This window comes from Cheilinus undulatus, linkage group 12 (genome assembly GCF_018320785.1).
Source record: "Cheilinus undulatus linkage group 12, ASM1832078v1, whole genome shotgun sequence".
Lineage (NCBI taxonomy): Eukaryota > Metazoa > Chordata > Actinopteri > Labriformes > Labridae > Cheilinus > Cheilinus undulatus.
Genome location: NC_054876.1, coordinates 11,771,211 through 11,794,068, shown reverse-complemented (window position 1 = coordinate 11,794,068; position 22,858 = coordinate 11,771,211). Strand labels below are relative to the sequence as shown.

Here is a 22,858-nt window from a genome sequence, read left to right as displayed (position 1 = left end):
TAAAGTATACTACAGTGTGTACTGTTATGCTTGTCCAACCAGCAGCTGAAATGGATCATTTTTGTCTTTAACTAGCAGGCTGTTTATTTCCTCTCTAAGTGTATCATCATAATTTTATTAAAGGTTTCTACACATTCTGGAAAAGCAGGTAAACATTTGAACATTTTGTAAGCTATGAAAAACACATGGAAAACAAGGGGGAAAAGCTGAATGTGGTGGAAAATCCTGGGCTGTCCTGTAAAAATATTCAAGGACTGCCCTAATTTCATATCAAAGGTCTGCAGAAATTGTCATCTGAATGGGATGCCTGATGTCAAGGATCAAATAGTAACAGTGGAATCAAAAACAGGCTAAACACTTGTGGCACTTTTTAACAAGAGAAAAATCAACCTCTGAAACCAAGTCTGATGATGAGCTGTTGAAGAACATTTGTTTTCTATTTCAGGTGCAAAATACCTTCTTTTGCTCTTTTTTACATAGCTTAGTATTAGTGTTTCGAGAAAGAAAGAGGATAAATGAGGTTAGAAACACCCAAACCATTATTTTAACATTGTAACATGAAAAACTGAGTTGCTGTACATCTGCAAATGTGTTTGAATAATTCCCTGAACAATTCATCCTCATTTACATTTAGAGCCATAGTCTGACAGCACATTGTTTGAATCTGACACCCACAGAAAGGAAGACACAGGTTTATCACCATGACCTGTTCCCGTTATACCAGCTAAAATGTCACTGAGAATTTTCTGGAACATTATTTCAAAACTGAACTCATGAAAAGAGCAGGAAACCTGTTATAGCATGACACACTGAAGCAAAAGTCACTTGACCTTCAGCAGGAAAACATTTAATGTCTTCATATTTCATTTGTATTCTGTTATCAGCAACAAGCCTTTTGATTTGCATGCTGGTCAATAAAACTAATAAATGGAAGGGTTATTTTAAAAGCCTAAGTTTATCTAATGATCACAATATTTAGCTAGCAGATAAGCTTTTATCGTAGCATTTTTAACTTTCAAGAAAGTGTACTGCTAAGCATATTTTTTTCATTTTTCTGTCAGCGAGCCAGCAAAATCCACACCCTGAAACTGAAGCACCTGAATGGAGCTGAGCCATTGCTAAATAACACCTGAGAGTTTCTGTTTAGTGTTTTGTGCCATACAGACTCAGAGAAAGAAAGACTATCCTGATATATAAATTATTAAACTATAAAAGTTTTGATCTATTTTACTAGATAAGGACTATAAATAGAGAAATGGCTTCAAACTTCAATTTTCTATGGCTGTATTCTTACACAATACATAAAAATAATACAAAAAAAAGAGTATGTTGAACAATAGATATCTGTTTATTAGTTCCCAGAATTTTTGCAGGAAGATGCATATACAACGCTTGAAAAGAGAAAAAGCATGACAGTCCAAGATTCAGACATCATAGCCGACGAGGCCTCGTTTACCGATGCACTCCCCGATGTAAAACCACATCAACACTTCAGTGGCCACCAGTCCGTTTCTGAAAGCATCCTGTAAACAAAAGGAAAAATGCAGTGAGACTAACTCATCGGGATCAACTATCCAATCAATAAACTTTATTACCCCTTGTCAACTATCTTGCAGCTGATCTTTTTTTGTACGACTTTAGAATTTTTTATATTATTTGCTTTTCCAGATTTCACAACAAACAGAAAACTGTGCAGAAGCATAAGACTCGTGGTAATAATTTATTACCATTAGTCTTTCAGAGCAGCACTTTTAAAGTGTAGTCTGAAAGGGAAGGAGGAGTCTTTCTGTCTTTTGAGCAGCTCACAAAATAATACTGCTAGACAAACAGAGATTTTTAAACCATCTTCAATTACAGGATTTTATAAAGGTTAATTACTAGAGCAGGTAGACTTTACCCACTCTGTCTTCTGTGGAGCAGTTATTCTACAGTCCCAAACTATTACCGAAATGTGTTTTTAAAATGTAGGAACTTCTCTTATCACATCTAGGATACCCAACATTGACAGTGCCAGGCTAAGAGGGGAGAAAAACCTGGGCAAAAAACTGGGGTGGCGCTTGCAGGGCAGCTTGTGCAGAGTAAGTTTTACAAATTAATACAATTTAATTTTCTGCATGATATGTATACGACCCCATACAAATTGAACAAATACAAACCCAACACATCATCCCTTTGTTTTAAATGTGGTTTAGAGAAGGAAAATTTCTGCATTCAACTTGGCAGTGCTCTAAGGTTCAAAGGTTCGGGGGGGGGGGGGGGTGTCGTGATGTCACTTCTTGTATACCTTATGCGAGGGCATGCTCAGACTACAAGATTTTTTTTTTGGTCATTCACAACAGCACCATGTCAGACTATGCAACAAAAATCACAGAAACAGTGGTGACGTCAGCATACGGTGAGCGGTCAGGATCACTCTTGCAGTGTGGCCAGGCTGTTGGCCAAAGCGGGGCAAGATTTTTGTGATAATGTAAATAAATTAAAATGAGATGTACACATTTTTTCTCTGAAGGAAGAAAAAGGAATTCTTGTAAACGATGATGCAAAGATAAGGAGCAAATGTTCTCCTATTGGTAAACGTCAGGATTCACGTCGTCAACGTTAGGTCAGGATGTCAAACTAGACGACAATATAAGAAAAATTCTGACATGCTAGTCTTGTTCAATCGTGGTCTTGGATGCATCGTTAATTATGTCACACTACAAGACTGTTTGTCGTTCCCGACGCTCTAAATCGGGCGTGAGTTTAGACGATGAGCTGCAACGTTGCAGTCGGGTTTAACTCTGGCTACATTTGTGTAGTCCGAGCCGGCCTTTACCTACTCAATGAATCCCGAGATCTATCTTCTCAGCAACTTTCAAAAGATGAATCTTAAGAGTAAATATATTAAACTCATAGAAAATCTTGTTTTTATTGCTAAAAAGTGTAATATAAATAAAATCTCTGTATTAATGTAGGACTGTGGTTTCTGAAGTGACAGTTGTATAAAAAATTACTTATCACCTAAGGAATCAGAGTAAAATTATTCACAAATTATGGTAACTCTATGGTAACTCTGGTAATTTAATAGTGCTAAATTTAATTTGTTGTCCTAATTTAATAGTGCTAAAGTGAAGAAATAAACAACATAGCTCTGTATTAATGGTATAATGTATTTTTAATCCAAAGCTACCATGAGAAGAGAGACAGAGCAGCGATGGGTGATCAACATTAAGATCAAATAGAGTAAACACCACGAATGACAAAGCACTGATGCAAAGAAATAAGTTGCTATTTTCTGATTGTTTCATAGCAGCTACACTTTAAGAAACGTAGAAAACAAAACTAATGCACAAACATGCAGGAAGGTGGCACTTCTTTCTCTTAAAGTCGATTATGTGCTCAGTGTCTCTTTCCAATGTGCAGGTTGATGAATCAAAAACAACCGAAGTAACAGTCCTGGATGTTTATGAGGTTGTTTCTTGATGATCAGTCTCTAAGCAGGTATTAACATTGTGTAGATTTTATAGGTATCCTTGTCCCAGTTAAAATTCTGGTATTGGGACAACTCTTTCAGTTAAAACAACAAACATGTTACACTTCCTGATTTTTGAATCTGGTCTTTTTATCTACATATAAAATAGCCTCACAGAATTCTGGGTAAAATTAGTCAGAAACGCCCATCCAGGAATACCCCAATCAAATTGAATGCTGTACTCAAACCAATATGTAGTACAAGCACAAACATGATGTTTTTAGAAAGTTAGCACTCTAAAGTTTATTCCCAAACTGTCAGGCTCTCTGTAGCTGCTACTGGTACTGAGTTATAAAACAAAAGCCAATATTTTTTTTCCTCTCTGAATTCGTATTATGAAACAGAGTCCTGTAGATGATTGCAGCTCGGAGGTATTAGCTGGAAAATTCAACTGGAGCAAAACATGAAGTCTTTGCTGCTTCAGGTTCAAAGGTGAAGGTTTTAAACTGGAGACTCCAAAAAGGATTGCGGTTGGCAGACTTTTTTCTATACAAAATTCCTAATAACTACCTGAAAAAAAGACATTATTGCTTCAAATAAAGTGGACTATTGAGAACAACAATGGCAAATTTGAAGTTATACAAAACCATTCCGTGGATCTTTATGGCTAAAATCATGTTTTTGGACTAAGAGTTTGAGTGAATTTAAATTGTGGGGTGCATTGTGGACAGCTTCTAATGTTGAGCTGTGTAACTTTTATCCTTAATTGTAGCCTGAGAATCGCTGAAAAGTGAAAAATTAAAAGTAAAAAAAAAAATCTGCTAGCCTGCAAGTGGGGCCCATAGATTTTAAATTAAAAAGGAGCATTAATACGCATTTGTCATCATCAAATCCAAACAGTTAATACGTTATTAAACCCTTTATGTCTCCTACAAAATACCACAACATGGTGTTCCTTCAGTCATTGTACTTTTTGAAAATGTTTGAAAAAAAAAAGAGACTGACTTTACTGACAGCCAGACATTTGAGAATTAAAAAAACAAACAACATGAAGTGTGTAGGACTCTGACACACGTACCCTCACTGTGGTTTGACCCAGACGTCCTGACTGGAGCCCCTTGAGTAGGTTTGCGGCCCCTGCGATGGCCTTGGGGATCTCTGCAGGGGACGGGGGGACAAGCTCCACACGGGCATAGTACCAGAAGGTGGCTAGCCGAGGTTTGGAGTAGGTAACAGCAGCTGAAAATAATAAATAATCACATTTAGTCTGGAAAAACTTTATTTTGTTGCAGCTGGGTAGCTTCGGGCTGCACAGCTACAGAACAGTACATGCTGATCCATAGCATTAGCCACTTAGCATGTCTGATAATCCACTAATGTAAACAATAATAATATAGCATTCTAGCTAACAGAATAATAAGAGTGTTAACAGTAATGAAAGCAACATCAAATCCTACCTCATTGCTTACGGACAAAATAATAAAGTAAATGTTAAATCTTGTTCATTCATTCATTTAATGGCTCTCGGTTTAAATGACAGCAGCGGACTAGATAACGGTGCGTCAGAGCAATAAAGATTTTACCACATAGTTTTCATTTTTCTTCAAACGTATGCAAATAATAATTACTTAAAATGACAGGAGAAACTTACCCCCAACCAAAGTCGGTACTTTAGCGACCAGTTTTTGCACCGCCTGTGCCATGTTGACCCGTCTGAAGATGCTAAGTGCTAACCGGTGCTAACCCACTGAATGTCACCTCCAGTCCAAGTAAGGCCCCCCCGACTCTAGCTGGCCTTATAGGTGCCTGAACAAAAACAGACTATTTGTCTGTTCATGTATAGTTTAAAAAATAGATACTGGACATTTCTGGACGTTTTAAGGATAATATGGCATTTTGGATGCCAATTTATCTTTCTGTATTATGGCCTATAATTGAATTACGTAATCACTCAATAGTAAAGATAACTTATCAGTCAAACAGCATACGCACTCGTGTTATATGGCCACGAAAGAGTGCAATAAACCACGCTGAGTTAGTTCACGTACATTAGCATATAAATATTGAATAATTGGAGCATTTATCACATTTATTATAGACATAAGATTCGTTACACACGTTTCCAATATTTTAATACAGACCAATTCCAAAGAACTCATATGCTGGTCTCACTCTGGATTTAGTATAGCCTACAACTCCAAGCTATAACAGGCAAATAAATGACACACTCTTACTAGGCAACACTGAACGGAGATTTATCTGCTTTTCTTAAGACTTGATCCTTCAATCAGATTACCTCTCAGCCGATGTCACGACATAAACATACAGTATAAGGCCTATGCTCATTCAGACTGTACTGCATTCAGAAAGTATTCAGACCCCTTTCACTTTTATGCAAGGACACTCCGAGGCTAGAGGAAGCCTCCGTGCAAAACACATGAAAGCCTGCTTGGAATTTGCAACAAACTCTGCATAAAAAAGCCAAGACATTAGATGCACCTGAGCTAAATTTCATATGCTTTTGCAAGGGTCTGGGTACTTGTGTTAATGTGATATTTCAGTTTTTCATTCTAAACAAATATGCAGACATTTCTAAAACTGTGTTTTCACGTTGTCATGATGGGGTACTTAGTTCAGATTAATGAAAAAAATCAACAGGCTGCAACATAAGATTCTGCTAATGTATGGTGCAAATATGCACACCTGTGAGCTGACAGGCATCAAGAAATATTCCAGTCAGCTGTCCCATTAACCTGAAACGCCAACTCTCATACACAGCATTTCGGAAAGGGAAGAGGGTTTGAAAAAAATCCTCAGAGGGTGATTGGATGAACGTTGACTGTCACATCTTTACGCATAGGCATAATATACAACGTAGCTGCAACCAAGGAGTAAATTCCATAGAAAACAGCATAACGCCATGGCAATTACAGACATGCCAGTGCATGACTTTTGTCATTTTTTTAAAGAAAACAACCCGCTGCTGTTCTTTGTTCTTCTTTTAACTAAGAAATGTTGTCAAGTTCTGCTAAAACTAACACTTTAGCAGCGTGCTTGCTTACATCACAACTCTGCTGCACCCAAAAGCACTGCCCCTCCTCATTGATTGGTCCTGTCACTTTCTAACCAGGCCCACGGGAACACGGAAACGTGCGAATCCATCTGTTTTGCAAGGTTAGTGTCCCATAGCAGCATGTACACCAGAATTAGTGTTTTCCTAACATTTAGGCATGTTTGGCCCAAAAAGTAAGGTGTGTAATGGCAGGTAAGCCCACCTGAGGACGCCATCAAGCAGGAAAGAGGATTGACACAACCCTGGTAGAGCTCTGGATGTCCTTGCATATTACTAGTGGCAGCAGAAAATACTGTGTTGGAAAAAATTACAAAGTCTACACCCTCAGGGTGGAGTAAGGGGAGGATGTAGCAAGTAAGCAAACGACCATCCAGGCAGGTAGCAGGGTTGCCACGAGCCCCTGGGTGTGCTGTGGGTGTCCGAAAACCACCGGAGGTCTCTGGGTGTATTACCAGGGGGTGAAAAGACCCAGACAAAAGTAATGCCGTCAAGCTTGACCTTGGCTGCTGAGCGACACAAGAGAATGAGTTGAGATCTCAAAAGAAAACAGATATGTACTTGTCACGGGAACACAGACCAAAATAAAAGATGGGGCTACTATGGCCCCCATTCATATGGTTATTGATCTATCCATATAATTTATCTTTGATAATGCCTTTTTTACATGTCTGTATTATCTAGGCTCTTTTAGGCAGATCACCAAAACAGTTGGAAAGATGACACTTCAGCTGTGGCATAAAAGAAGAATAACTTTATTTACAATATTTCAGTACTTGACGTCAGCTACATTCATAGTAAACATTCAACCTCTCTGCAGGAACATTTTAAATGTACGTAATGTTTTTGACATTAAAAAAACACACATAACCTTACATTTTCACCAAATAGATTTAACACTTGTTATATAACGAAAAGAAAACAAAGCCTGCTTTTGTACTTTTACCACCACCTTTTTGTTTTCACTGATCACGTGTAGACATGAAAATAATCTCCCAGTAGATTTTATCTCATGTTTCGACTTTCTTATAGACGCTGACTATCAAGTTCATCAGAACAAAAGAATTTCATTTGATTGAAATCTTATCATAATGGAGCTTATTTCGCCTAAAAGTGCTCATTCTGATTTCTTGATGCATAATACTGAACAAACTGTACACAAAAATACCAATAGTGTTTCTTTGTATTTTGTTTAACTTACCCTATTGAAGTTTCATTTAGTATCTGTATATTCTTATATACTGTTTCGTTAAACCCTTGATTGAGATTAGCACAATCCTGTTCAGTTTCTTAACAACAATGAAAGATTGTTCTCTCCTCCAGCTGTGTTAAGTGCCCTCTGTTGGCACGTACTGTGGGGGTATAGTATCTGTCACTTATAAAAATGATAATTCATATTTGTCCTCCTCCTGCACAGATAAAAAAAAGAGAAAAAAAGGTGTAAGGGTTGTGCTCATGCATGAATTGATGTATTTGTAATAACATTATGTTGTGTAGTCTGTTAAATATTGTGTTTCTTTACCTCACTATCACTGGAGTCTTTTGTTGGTGTGTCAGTCTGCTTCAATTCACTGGTAGTTCTATCCATGACTCTCATGGTGAGAAAATGTCCTCCATCCTTTATAAGCATGATCACATCCTCCAGATATTTTTCCTCCACATTTTTTCCATTTACCTCCAGTACTACATCACCTACACATAACCCTGCACTCTGCCCAGAGCCACCAAACGCCACCTGGAAGAGGAAATAATACATTTTACTTAACATTTGATTTGAAAAAAACATCACAATATGTTAGCCCTTTCTCATCTCTTTGCATCAAGGTAATGTGTGAGATATTTTGTCTTCACCTGGCTGATGAAGGTCCCAGGACTCTGTGGGACACAGCTCAGGTTAAAGCCAAACCCCAGCGGGCCTTTTTGGAGCGAACAGAGTCTGAGCGTGCTCGAGGCATCTATCTCTTCTTTTTCTGGTGATTCTTCTTTTTCTACTGGAGCTGGCATCACATTCTCTTTTTCCTTCTCACCAGAACCATCCTCACAGAAAATAAGAGGGGATAAACCCAGCTGCAGGAAATATAAAATAAAGGGAAAAAAAGAAACATTGCCTGTTACATGAGGGTGATTTTGCTAATTTGGAAGCCCCAGGCAAATACCAGTAGGAGGCTATCCTTCAGACTGCTCGACTACGTGCTGGCAAGATCCATCATTTATACTATTATTTCCATTTATAAAACACATGTATCTGATAAGTGAAGGCAGCCCACCTTAGAGTAAAAATCGAGCCCATGTGGAGTGATGGTGGTGAAGGAGACCTGCTCTCCACTTGCTTTTACTTTATGTACGATCTCCTGATGATTCAGAGATGTCACAGATTCTCCGTTCACTTCTAGCAGGATGTCTCCATCCTTCATACCCGCTCTCTGTGCTGGACTGCCCTCCTCCATCTCACGCAGGACATGGGCTGTTATTCAGAAATATGCACAGATATTTAACCTTAGTGATTTAAACTTATTCAATAAACATGGACTGTGGGTTCAGTCCATAAACTGACAAATAAAGAAAAAAATACAACTGATTTCTTTATAGTGCTACCTTAGTGAGAATTAAAAGAACTTTAGAGAAAAATTATGATCCTTTTTCAAGACTGCTTTTTAGAGTTTATGGGTACGCTTGATTTCCTTGTTGCATACTCCGTTATCTTATTTTAACTATTCAAATCCCGTTTTATTCATTTTACAGATTTACCTTAAACTGTTCATGATCAAACTAACATGTTTTATTACATCCCCTCTAAAATATCAAAAACTGTAGTCAGTGGGTAAATTTAGGTTACACTGAAAATCCAACAAGCAAAGCTTTTTTAAAAAAAATGATTATTTTTCTTGAAATGAAGAATGAACTTTATGGAGCACCTTAAGTGACATGGGCCAAAAAAATATCTAAGTTCTGCTTGGCATGCAAAAATTTTTGGAGCTCATGACATCATTCCTAGTGAGCAGAAGCACCTATCCCATGAGCACGAGAAAAGTACCAGAAACTATATTTTTCCGCCAATGTCCCTATATAAGCTCCATATAACTTAAATCAGAGGTTCCCCTGAAATTTTAATTTCTCTGCTTAAGAGCCCCTCTTTGCATTTGCTTTGTATATTAGGATGGGTTTCAAATTGAGGTGTTTGCAATTTTTTTGCAATATTTTTATCGAACTCATTGTGTTATCTTTTTATTTTCTTTATTTTATTTTCTGTATTTTATTGTTCTTGTCACTCACATTTATTCTTTTGAATAAGTTTCCAGCAAGTGCGCCAATGGCTTGATTTGATACTTAACAAAACTAAATTGTATTAAAAACGTGGAAATCTAAAACCAGACAATCCAGCTTTGGTGGATTTGTTAAAAATTGTAGTTTTAATACCCTTTGCCCTCTCTGCTGTAGCAAGTGACTATTTATTGAGAAATGAGTAAATGAGGCATCTATTTGTTTATTTGTTCAGAGGTTCATAGTTCATAAATGAAAGGGATTGTGATAAATACAAAAGAAGCATTGTTGAGGTAAGACTTGATTAATTTATCTGAGCAATGTTTTTATTTTATGTATTAATTATGTATGTATATATATATATATATGAAGTGATGAATGCATCATTTTCAGACTATTATGACTTCTCAAAGAAAAAAGAAAAGAAAAGAAAAGACATCAGGGAGGCCTATGGGTTAGTAAAAGGTAGAAGTCCCTGAAGATGTCCACATGTCCCATGGTCTAGTGGCATGTGCCTCCTTCCCACATGACAACCCCCACTTCCCTCTCTCAAAAATCTCCTACTTTACCTACTGTCATCTCTGTAAAAAAAGGTATTAAAGCCCAAATTGTTATGAAAAACTTACACATCTGCATCTATTGCTTTGTTCCTGTTCACCTGAGGCTAATTTAGCCTGTACTTTAATGAACTGTTCAGGTTGTGAAATTTGCAATAGGAAGAGTCTTTGACTCCGCCATATCGTGTGGTATCGAAAACTTGTCGCGCCTTGTTGCATTGTATCATAACATACCGTATGGTATGGTATTGTTTTGTTTCGTATGGTACTGTATCATATCGTGTCATAATGTATCGTATCCTATCATAATGTATGGTATGGTATCATAATGTATCGTATCTTATTGTTTCGTGTCATTTCGAAACCAGTGGATTCTAGCATGTCATTCCCATCTCTTTCTCTCTCATAATTCCTAACTTTTCATCGTCCTTCCCCACATATAAAAGGCATAAGAAGGGTGCCAATTCAGTTGGTAGAGCAGGCGCCAATGAACAGAGGCTATAGTCCTCAATGCACTGGACAGGATTGATTCCTGGTCTCAGCACTTTTTGATGCATGTCTTCACCTACTCTCTATCCCCATATTTCCTGTCTCTCTTCAGCTGTCCTATCTAAATAAAGGCGAAAAAGTCCCAAAAATAACAATTTAAAAAAAGGCATAAGAAATTTGTAAAATAGCCCAGTTCCTGTTTAACCTGACACACCATCTGGAAAACCTCCCATAGACAGCATTTGTGAAATGGCAGAGCCTTTGAAAAAACCTGAGATTGGTGATTGGAAGAATGTTCTGTCTGTCACATCTTTACAGGCCAATCAGAGGAACAAAACACGAGACATAGCCGCTACCAAGGTGCGTCGCTACCAAGGAGTAAACTCCATAGAGAACTGCATAACGCTAACCATGGCGACTGTAGACATCTCAGTACACAACTTTTGTTGTTTTTGAAAACAACTCACTGCTGTTCTTTGTTCTTCTTTTAATGAAGAAATGTCATCAAGTTCTAATAAAACTTAGCAGCATCAATGCTAATGTCTTCTGCCATAACGACACCGGCCTCTTTTTGCTGCTTGCTTACGTCATGACTTCCCTGCGCCCGAAAGTGCTGCCCCTCATCGCTGATTGGTCCTGTCACTTTCTAACGGGGCCCAAATTGTTCAGACAAGAGCTTTGTAAGATGGATTCGCCACTGAGAAACACGGAAACGGCGTATCCATCTGCTTTGCAAGGTTAGTTCCTGTTAGCTTTGAGTCAAAACGTAAGGCTTTGGTATTTGCAGAGACAACTCAAGAATCAAGCCTAGATGCTCGTTTGCTTAAAGACTTCTTTTTGTCCACTCACATGTGCGTCCTGATGGCGCCTTTTCCAGCCGCAGCAGGACTCCATATCCCCCAGGTCCAGGAACCAGTTGGAATTTTCTGGCTCCGTGAGGCATGTTGTGTTGAACAGCCATGGTGGGGAGGATAGGCCTCCTCTGTCTCAGGTAGCTCTTCTCACTCTCACTGTCGATCACCAGGATAGTGATGTGGTCACCACTCTTTTTCAGCTGCAGCAAAACATAGTTTATTTTTGTAAGGCAAGGCTGGAAAGCATGCAGTCTGAAGATGTTATGGTTTACATTTACATAATCTTTTGTAGGCCACTCTAAGTTTAACAGCAAAATGTTTTCCTTGATTTTAAAATTTGATTAAAAAAAAAAGCTGATTTCCTACCATCCTGTTCAGTGCGGAGTGTGAGAGATCACCCACGGCTGCTCCATCCATCCACACCAGACGATCTCCCTTACACACCCCCGCCTTTGCAGCTGCACCTCCTGCAACCAGGCTCACCGAGAAGTGGCCTTTCTCTCCTGAGTAGACACATAAGATCAATCTGATAACCCTGCTCATACTTCATCTCTCCCCTTGTATGTATCTAGCATGATCATCGGAGCTTTTGTTTTTTAGGTGTAGTTTTACCTTCCACTGGTGTGAAGCTGATGCCCAGACCAGAGGCAGGGTCCCTCCTGATGTGGCAGAGTCGGGGAGTTTTGAAGTTCTCACCTTTGTGCTTTTGGGCCAAATCTCTGAGGTTGTCACCTTTAGACAAAGCCTGCTGATAATCCTCTCCATCCATCACTAACAAGCACAGCTGGTTTCCACTCATCCTTATCTTTGCAGCCACCTGATTCATAAAGAGAGAAACAAAGTAGGATCTGTTAGACTCCTTTATGGCAGCCTCCGTCAACATAAAGGTGTAGAAATGTCCTCTTACCTCAGGATGAGAAATATCATCTACATAACAGTTGTTCACTTCCACAAGTCTGTCTCCATCCCTTAGGCCACTGCGCTCTGCCACCCCTCCTGACAACACGTTTCTGATGACGTGACCCTCGCATCCTTTTTCCACCCGCAGATGGAAGCCATAGGTCTCCCCCTCCTCTCGTTTGAGAACACACAGGCGAGGGCTGGGGGTCGATGCCAGCTCTAAGACAGGAGACAGAAAAGTGCTGCTATAGAGATCAGTTTCTCTATGAACTAAGCATACACATTTGAATGGAACATACCTGCTTCTTCTGTGATGACCATCACTGGGTTGTCTATTCCCTCTTTAGGATTAAATGTAAATTTCCTGCAGAGGGATACATATCGAATTTATAATATTAAAATGACCAAATATTAACTGGCAAACTTAACAAATTTGTAGGTATAAGGTACAAAAGTAGCTATTTTCCCTTTTTGATGTGACTTTCTGTACTTAACTTGGAGTTTAAGCAAATGTGATCAAATCTGATTAAATGTGTCTCAAGTAGCAGCCTTAACTGGGGCAACTGGGACACCTAACATCAAGTCTGTTGTCTCTTAACTGGAAGGTCAGGGGTCCTACCCCCAGCTCCTGCAGTCAGATGTTGATGTGTAAATAGTTACGAATGTAATTTGTTAATGCTGATGGCCACTTTACATATACAGTGCCTTCATAAAGTATTCAGACCCCTTCATTTTTTTAAAAATTTTCAATGTTTCAACCTGATGCTCCAGTCAATTAAATTAATTATCTTATTGTTCTACACTCAGTGCCCTATCATGAAAAAGTAAAAACAGAATTGTATTTTTTTACTTATAATTTTTTTTAATGAAATATCACATTGACAAAAGTATTCAGACCCTTTGCAATCATTGGACATGATTTGAAAAGGCACCTCTCTCACCTCTGACAATATATTAGAACAGAAACCAAGCCATGAGGTTAAAGGAAGTGCCTGCAGAGCTTAGAGGCAGGATTGTTTCTAGGTACAGATCTGGGGACAGCTATTACAGAGGCACAGTGGCCTCCATTATTTTCATATGGAAAGAAGTTTAGCACAGCCAGGACTCTTCCAAGAGCCCATCCAGACTGAGCAATCAGGAGAGAGGGGCCTTAAGAGTCCAATGGTCACCCTGACTGAGCTCCAGAGATCTTGTGTGGAGATGGGACAAAGTTCCAGAAGGACAAATATCACTGCAGCTCTCCACTTTGGGCTTATGACAGAGTGGCTAGACAGAAAACACATGAAAGCCTGCTTGGCTCATTGCATCTCCAAGTGGAGTTTGTAAAAGCTCTTGTCCCCCAAATGCTCTTTTTGGCCAGGCAACACTGGACTGTGAAACAGTGGAAACATCCTGTGGAGTGACAAATCACGCTTCTCTGTTTGGCAGTCAAATAGGTGAGTCTGGTTTAGCTGATGCCAGGAGAACATCACCTGCCTGACTGCACTGAGCCGAATGTGAAGTTTGGCGGAGGAGGGATAATAGCATGGTTTCACAATTTGGGCTAGGCTTTTTATTTCCAGCGAAAGCCATTCTTAGGTCTTCAGCATACCAAGACATTTTAGGCAATGCTATGCTTCCAACTTTGTGGCAACAGTTTGGGGGAGGCCCTTTTCCATTCCAACATGAGTGTTCCCCTAGGGCACAAAGCGAGCTCATAAATGCTTAACAGAATTAATGGCTGCAAATTCCCACAGAAGCACTCCAAAATCTTGCAGACAGCCTTCTAAGAAGAGTGGGCTCTGCTGTAGCTGCAAGGGGGGTGGAGTAAATTCCAACTTTTAGGTAATTCAAACTCTTTCTTCTGTGTTTTTGCTGACCTCAGCCTCGCCATTATTTCACTGTAGCTCTTATTTGACTACTGGCTATAACTTAACATGATACAGTATTCCTTCCCTACTTTAAATCTTTCAATTGTAATACTTGTTAGATAGTATCAATTACTATTCCATTACCACAGTCAGGGTAGATAAACTCCATAGCCTCTGCTGTAATCTATCTTACAGTGAAACTGGCATTTATCTGTGCATGCTGGGCTTATCTTGGGCCCAAAGTCTTTAAGATTACTGTGTTCCAAAAGTCAGTATGTCCAGCAGAGTAAACACTCTGATGTTTAATTTCAGTTAAATTGTGAATTTCAACAACAAATGTGATTATTTTAGGAAGCACTTTATTCAAGATAACTTGAAGATAACTCCTTTGGAATGAAGAGTTACATAAAAGCAAACTTACGCTGTCAATCCAATGATTTCCACCAAACCTTAAAGACACAAATCAAATAGATTAATAGGCTTTAATAGCATAAATAATAAATCAATCACATTAAAACGTACATTTCTGTATGTAATTACCAACATTAATCAAGCAGTCTATGTTTTCTTTTTACAATCTACACTAGCAGCACATCACCCAGATTACATTTCAGAGCATAGCAACATAAAATCAGACATGACGATTAGCCGTTAATGATATAAAGGTGCACTCATGAACTTACGTCTGAACTCTGCGGACGTCTGCTGCTTTCTGTCTATTAAACTTCAAGGAATCAGCTGAACAGTTTGAACGTATGTAAAGGCAGAGGATTACACACAGTATCTCCTGACTGAGGCATCATAAAACAGGGCTGGTCTCTCTGTCATTATCTTTAGTCTTTGTCCTCTCTGAAGGGGGAGGGAATTAAAGGACGTTAAAATCTTTAAAGTTACACACGCCTGATGTCCAAGTGATGTATGGAGATTCATATCTCTGCAGGACCTGGCATTAAGCTATAATTAAAAATGAATGTCCTGGTGCACTTTGCACTTTCCACTGTAGAAATCTCAGCCATCACTCACTACTTCATGGTACGACATCTTGAGGTTCAAAAAGCATTATGTAGCAGACAGTGCATAAAGGGCAAAAAGTGATGCACTGTTGCTAAAAATTAGCATACATTTGAACAAACAGAACCATAAGAAAATAGGTCTGTACTTGTTGCTCTTGGTATAAATAATCTAATTAGTGTTCTGCAATGATTTTAGTTACAATGTGCAGATTTAACTGTGACAATCTCAGAGCTGACAGAGATTCATGCTCCCCTTGAGATCTTTGGTACCCCCTTAAGGGTCCCAGGGCCCAGGTTGGTGCCGATGATATAAAGGGTTCTCATAATACCAGAATGTTTTAACTTTGAAATGACTGAAGTAAAAATCACACCATGCCAATACCTAATTTCATTGAGTAGGAGCATGTGTAAAAGTCCTAGGTATCCACATTGGGTCATTTTAATTATCAAAAATCGCAGAGATAAATTCCTGCTTACAGACTGATTTGCACAAAGAAATTGGCAACATTTTTCATCACAAAACATTCCCATTGTTTTTCTGCAAGTGAGACACAGGGGGAATTTGCAATGCAATTTTTAATGGATTGAGTCCTCTCTTACACACTTGTCTTATGAAATAGATGTAGTTTTAATGTTTCTGTATTTTTTAATTTTATCGTTCTTTAAAGTAACAGTTGTCAATTTAAAACATGGTATAAAATATAGATGTACTGTATATTCTGCAGCTGATTTATGATCAGCTGTTACTTGAGCCTGGCTTGTCATACAGAAACAGCATCAGCTTCTTTTACCAGAGAGGAAATTTGCACAAATCTTTCCCTCAAATCTGGATTAATAGTATTTCAATAACAGCAGCTGCATCCGCAACCCTGAGATCCACTTCACCAGATTTCTCTCTGCTGCTGATTTAAAAACTTCTCATTTCACCTTGTAGAAAGCTCTTAGGCCCATGTTTAATATAAATTCAAAGTTTGACTGGGATTTTAATCATCATGCAAAATTTCAATATCAACAATTTTATTTAAGTAGATTAAGTTTAAAACCTTGAAAAAGTGAGCAGCAATGTTGGCTCTGGGATGCTGTGGGGATGCCCATTACATTTGTAAAACCACATCCTCTCACAGGACAGATATGTCTGTGTCAGCGATCAAAAACCTTGATTCAAATTCTTCAAATTCTGGCAAACAGGGCAGATGAACTCAGAACTTTAGAACTTCTTGGGCCCAGAGGTACTATAGGAGGGTGGGTGTGTTATAATAACAAAAAAATCTTACAAATTTAAATTATTTAATCCATAAAATACTTGACTGCATACTATCTTAAATCTCAGGAGTAACAGAACACAGCTAGAAGTCTGAACTCATGTCACCTTTTTATCATTTAATTTGTCTGATAAAAACAAACGGTGTCATGGTTTAAGTGGTGTTGGATTAACAGACGACATTCCGTTAATCATCATCATCATCATTAATCATCAAACTCAAAGAGTTTGCTGGGCTAGTAAGGACATTTACAGAAATAAACATGAGAAAAGAAAACATAGGCGACTTTGATATCTGATCAAAACAAAATAAATGACTGTGACTAATTAATACTCTGTGACTCCACAAACACTTTCTGAGTACTTTTAATGTGTCTAAAGCCAAGCATTCACATTGTGATTCCCTGTTTGTGGAACAAAGATCTGATGAATAAAAGGTAAATATTTGAGTCTCATTTCATTGTTGTTCAAGGATTTTTGGTGAGCCCAGGAAGGTATTCAAGTCTTAAATTTGGCATAGTGAAGATTGGGAGAGGCTGTTGTAGAATGAAGTCATAACTAGCTAGCTATAACCTGCAATTTCCATGGCATGGAAAATATTTCATGTCTTCATTGGTAACACAATATAGACGGTGTTAGAGAGCGCAACATGACATATGCACTGCCTGAGGGAGAAAACTACAAAGCAACATGCAGCCATTAAAATTGGTCACTATCACTGAAACGGTATGATAAATCAAACTCTTGTAAAGCTTTCCACCACTAAAAGCTTTCAATGCAGCCTTTTTTTCTGTAATCAAGACATTTTGTGCAGTTCTGTTAAAAATGGCACTGTTGGTGCATATATGCTAACTTCACCAGTCACCATTGTTGCTAGGCTTTCAGTTAAACTAAACCATGCCTGTAGTTGATCTACTTCACTGTTTTTCTCTTTAAATGATGCTGACTGATCCGGTCGCTCTCAGACCAGAAACAAGTATTTCAGCCTGAAGCTTGTAAGATGGATTGTCCATTAACAGACATGGAAAAAGGCTAATTCATTGGCTTTGCAAAGTTAAGCTAGACAAACAGCAGCTGAAATCAAAGAACTTTAATAACCAAAGATAGTGGAGTGTTCGATGATTTCACAGCACTGATATGAAATTATTTGTGTGGGAATGTGTAGGAATTCAGCACATCATCAGACAGATTTCTGCTTTGCCTTACACAGACTTTGAATAAAGGTATAATAGTTATAACTAAAGGTTGAATTAAAAAAAAAAGTTGCCATTTCTGTTTATCTGTCCAGCTAGTGACACTGAGTCCTTGTCCCTGATACGTGAAACGTGATATGTGAAATAAAAATAAACTATCATGTAACTTTAAAAGTGACCCTCAGTTTGCAGATAAAGTCAATCCCTCACATCATTACTGCAGCAGCTCCTTTGCTGAGAAGCTCATAGCTCAGACACTTGAAGCAGCTAATGGCTCTCTGTTTGCTTTTCCATACAATAAAAACCTTCTTTTTCCAATGTTCTGGGCCATGTTGGTCCTCTATATAAACACAAAGACAAGCAAAAAAAAAAAAGCCACAAAAAAAAATTACCTAAACTGGTAAAAAGCTATTGAATTCTGTTTTCTGGCTCAAATTAACAAGCTGCAAGACAGTTTTACTTGATCAACTTTGTTGGGCAGACTTAATTCAGATGCTTGTCACAGATTAAAGTATTTTTTAAAGTCATGGGTAGTTAACTACAGACAGAAAACTCTGACTATTAGACCCTTGGCGCCAAAAAGAGTCAAACAAAATGCCAACAAAAATAAATATTTGTGTCCAACAAGCAACCAAATTAGGCTACGTGCTTCAGTCATCCTATGCTTCAGGTGCCTTACTGACTTTTTTGTTAATGCTGTGTGCTCTAAATGCGATCCAGGATGCCACACATTAAAGATGCCACCAGTATTTAAGGCTATAATATTTAAAATATATTAAAACTTACAAAGAAGAACAAAATGACAAAATGGATGAGAGAACTACTTGAAACTAGCTGAAAATCGATGTAAAAATTCAGATTTTTTTACCTGATTTTGCTCTCATGTTGTGATTCTTTTCAATCAGACGACCACGGACAGACAGACAGATGAAAGTGGGATGCCTGCGTGTCCAAACATTTATTCTGACCGCACAGTCTCCTCCCTCTGAGGGACACCAGGCTTAATGTTTAATCTGTGTGTGAAATTTTCAGCACACATGTAACTTTCTCCAATTGTCTGCTTTGCTTTGTGCCGTGGACTCAAAGTACGAAACACATAACGAGAGAGTTGCCTCTTATCTGCCACTGACTTTCATCTTGTCAGTCTGGAAAAGTTACAGTTCTTTATGCGTGTGGGCAGACTGTATCTGTGTGTGTTCTTGTGAGTAACACATCGAGGACTGACAGTCAGAGCCAAGGCCAAAGCTCAGAGACATACAGACCAACACACCACTAAAATAACAAGATAGAGATTGTTAGTGTAGCTGCTAGTGCAGAGGGAGAAAGAAGGAGTGCTCCTTATTAACATTATGAGAATGATTGCTGACTGGATGTACAGAGAGAGAGGATGAAGGAGTATAAAAGAGGCTGATAAAACATGACAACATTACTGACAGTCATATCTGTTTCCTGTGAAGGTTTCCAGGAAAAACACAATCTTGGGAGAAACTACCGTGAACTTTTAGAGATATGAGTTTATGATTAACTGGTCTTACATATTTCTTGTTTCATAATATTTTCTAGCATTCTTGGGCTAAGCTGACCTTGATGCCTCCTTGTTAGCATTCAACAGCTTTGTATTTCTAAGTAAATTTTCAAAGGGCAAAACAACCAGTTGAAGGGTTTCCAGTTTGGGGTCCTCAGAAATATATCCCTGTTTGTTGCAGATGATGTGGTTCTGTCTGCTTCCTCAGCTGGGGCCTCCAGCAGTCACTAGGACGGTCTGCAGCTTAGTGCAAAGCAGTCAGGATGAGAGTCAGCACCTCCAAGTCCAAGGCCATGGTTCTCTGCCAAAAAACAGGGGATTGATGAGACAATGCCTCCTTCACCGGAGGCAGTGACTCCCTGCCGCAGGTGAAGGAGTTCAAGTATCTCAGGGTCTTGATCACAAGTGAAGGTAAACAGGAGCGTGAGATTGAAAGGTGGATTGGTGCAGCATCAGCAATATTGCATGCTTTGTGCCGGACTGTTGTGATGAAGAGGGAGCTGAGCCAGAACACTTCCCAATCCTCACTTATGGTCATGAACTCTGGGTAATGACTGAAAGCATCACGGATACAAGCAGCCAAAATGAGTTTTCTCCAGAGGGTGGCTGGGCTTAGTCTTAGAGACAGGGTAAGGAGTTCAGACATCGAAAGGAGCCAGATGAGGTGGGTTGGGCAGCTGATCAGGATGTCTCCTGGGCGCCTCCCAGCTGATACCCCAGAAGGAGTTGGAAAGTGTCACTGGGGAAAGGGATGTCTGGGTTGACTTGTTCAACCTGCTACCAACACAACCCAGCCCCACAATAGGTAAAAGAAGATGGATGGATGGATGGATGGATGGATGGATGATGGATGGATGATGGATGGATGCATGGATGATGGATGGATGACAGATGAATGCATGGATGATGGATGAATAGAAAACAAACACTAATTTTACAACCTTCAACATTTCTATGTTTATACTGGCTTGAGAAATGCAATCAGGTCATATTCTTCCTTCTGGATTTTAGTAAAAAAAAAGAAAAAAGAAAGAAAAAAAATCATAGAAAGTGGACAAAATATTTTAAAGCAACTTTTTCTTACAACAAAGCCAAATAACCAAAATACCAAATAACCAAAATACCAAATTAATAATAATAATAATAATAATTTATTTGTCAGCTCTTTCAATAAAACTGAGACACTTTACAAGAATAAAACAATTACATAATATGAACATATAAATTGCAATACATAAGTTTATCATAAAGTTAAATAATAGAATATTAAAAAAAAATTCAAGTAATACTATTACTACTACTACTACTAATAATAATAATAATAGGAGGGGAGAGAGTCTGAGTTTCTGATGGATGAGGGGAAGGAGTTTGTGGTGTAATGTGCTCCTCTGAGTAACTTACACTTTCACTTCTAAAGAAGCCTCTTATATCCAGTTTTCTTTTTTTCGACATCTTGCCACCTGGCTGCGCCTAATTAGCAAACACATATTCACATGCATGCACACACACAGACACACATTCAATGTTAATGTAAACGAAACCTCTGATTTCAAAATACGTCTAGCTGACGTGACCCAGGCAGAACAAATGCCCAACATGTTAACAACTTACAGTGACAGATGAACGTGGACTCATGGCCAACTAGCTAAACACCGGTGTGCTCATGTGCTATAGTCCAGGCGCTGTTTACAACCAGATGGAGTGACAGCAGGGACGGCCAATCACACGTTAGCAAGAAATGGCAAAGCCAATCGATGAGCTTGTGGGCCAGTGGGCGGTCTAAAGAGAAACAGGCTTCAGCTTGAGCAGCCGTTTTCCGCTTGGTCCTAGTGCTCAACCTGTCTCCATTTAATACAGCGTAACATTGTTTCTAGGTATGCAATACCTGGATATCATCGCGCTGTGGCGCAAGAGGTCGAGACATAATACCAACAAAGTCACATGTGACCTGGGTGACGAAAGCAATCTGATAAGAAGCCCTGTCACCCAGCAGTCGACTCCTTTTCATCTTCTCGCCATTACGCCCAGGTCGTACAGTTTGTTTTACCAGCTTAGCATCTAACCGCCTATGCTAGTAGCCTCGTAACCCATCGGTTGGAGCTACGTCCCGTCCTCCAGAGGCTGCATAGCCTGTGTTCATTACCTAACCGAGAATTTTGCCGCACCTTTGCAGGTAAGTATTATCACCTTCTCCCGGCTGGTATTACTCTTGTTAACTCTCGTTGCCGTTAGCGTCTCCGCTGTAGCGGCTAACGTTGCTTGTGTTGACTTGCTATTTTCAGGAGTCACCGACTTAGCTAAAGCTATTACTTCCGAACCTTTTCGACTGACCGGTCTCGCTGAGGTGCTCCCGCCTGACAGCGACGACTGTGTATAAGGTCTGTGGACAGTAGCGGAGAGTGTTCTCGCTCCATAGCTACCGTCCAACTTCACTACCGCGATCTGGCTTCCCACGGCTTGTGACTGAGTGTGATTCGCTCTTGCTGCTTGCTAGACCTACGGTGCTAAGTCAGTGATTCCTGGTGGGTGTGTAGCCGAGTGTCTCCGCTCTTGCCCCACACTACCCCGATATTGGAGCTTCTTCTTGCTGACTAATTAGCGTGCCTCTCCCCGCGACCGTAACTGAATGTTCGTGAAGACGGAGGCAGTCGAGCCGGGCTTGATAGCGACCATGTTCTCAGCTTGCAATGCCTGCATGACCCCTCTCAGTGCAGAGGATGGCCATGTCACTTGCCCAACATGCCTTGGCGTTGAACATCTAAGGCAGGCGATGACAGACCAGGCCTGCAGTAATTGCAGCTGCATGCCGTTGACAGAGAGGGCCGCTAGGCTAGCTAGGTATGAAAATAGCCTAAGCGGGACCCCCTCTTTGAGCTCCAAACGCAAACACAAGTTGAGCTCCACTGTTGCTAAGAAGAAACAGAGACGTGAGGACCCGCTGGCTCTCAAGGTGGACACACTGGCCTCTGAATTTGCCCAGATTAAGGCCCTTCTCCTTAATTTGCAACCTGAGGCCCCCCCTCCCGTTGCTACAGTTGCTAGCTCTGTTGCTCCAGCACCACCTCCTATGATCGGTGAGGGTGATAGCTTGTCTTCCCTATCCCCTGTTGCTATTCTGCAAGATGAAGATGTCCTTTCTATTGCAGCTTCAGGGAAGCTGCCACCTGCTTTAGTGATAAAGAGGGGGGAGAGCAGGAGGATTTGATGAGGGCACCCTCACACTCTTCAGGAATGGACTCTCTTGAGTCAGATTCCATGAAAGATGCTGACACTGGGCTTTCAACAGTTAAAAAAGCCATTCAGCTGGCTATCTCTCGGCTTGGCCTCGATGTTGCCCCTGTTGAGATGGCTCCGGCCAATGCCTTCTTCAAAAATACTCCACAACAGTCTACCTTCCAAGTGCCTCATTCGGTACCATACATTGAGGAGCTTAA

General features: G+C 39.6%; 2 protein-coding genes across 2 annotated transcripts; both read right to left on the bottom strand.

The window, feature by feature from the left end:
• Window positions 1–1,329: 1,329 nt before the first annotated feature.
• atp5l (ATP synthase, H+ transporting, mitochondrial F0 complex, subunit g) lies at window positions 1,330–5,236 on the bottom strand. Its single transcript, XM_041801680.1, has 3 exons — window positions 5,103–5,236; window positions 4,530–4,690; window positions 1,330–1,523 (listed from the first exon to the last, which is right to left on the bottom strand). The coding sequence occupies exons 1-3, from the start codon at window positions 5,152–5,154 to the stop codon at window positions 1,425–1,427; spliced, it is 312 nt and encodes a 103-aa protein (XP_041657614.1). The 5' UTR covers window positions 5,155–5,236; the 3' UTR covers window positions 1,330–1,424.
• Window positions 5,237–7,270: 2,034 nt separating this feature from the next.
• pdzd3b (PDZ domain containing 3b) lies at window positions 7,271–15,158 on the bottom strand (the record flags this gene model as incomplete). Its single annotated transcript, XM_041802038.1, has 11 exons — window positions 7,271–7,930; window positions 8,044–8,256; window positions 8,373–8,588; window positions 8,789–8,985; window positions 11,678–11,882; window positions 12,049–12,185; window positions 12,295–12,499; window positions 12,590–12,801; window positions 12,882–12,946; window positions 14,854–14,881; window positions 15,116–15,158. Coding segments are annotated over 11 exons (1,554 nt in total), but the record flags the coding sequence as incomplete, so codon positions are not given.
• Between the last annotated feature and the right edge of the window lie 7,700 nt (window positions 15,159–22,858).

Excerpts from the sequence above, each read along its gene's own strand:
- atp5l (XM_041801680.1), bottom strand. The coding sequence starts at position 5,154 with ATGGCACAGGCGGTGCAAAAACTGGTCGCTAAAGTACCGACTTTGGTT. Across the intron at positions 4,691-5,102 it reads AGTACCGACTTTGGTTGGGG|CTGCTGTTACCTACTCCAAA; the intron begins GTAAGTTTCTCC and ends TATTATTTTCAG. Across the intron at positions 1,524-4,529 it reads TGGGTCAAACCACAGTGAGG|GATGCTTTCAGAAACGGACT; the intron begins GTACGTGTGTCA and ends TTTTGTTTACAG.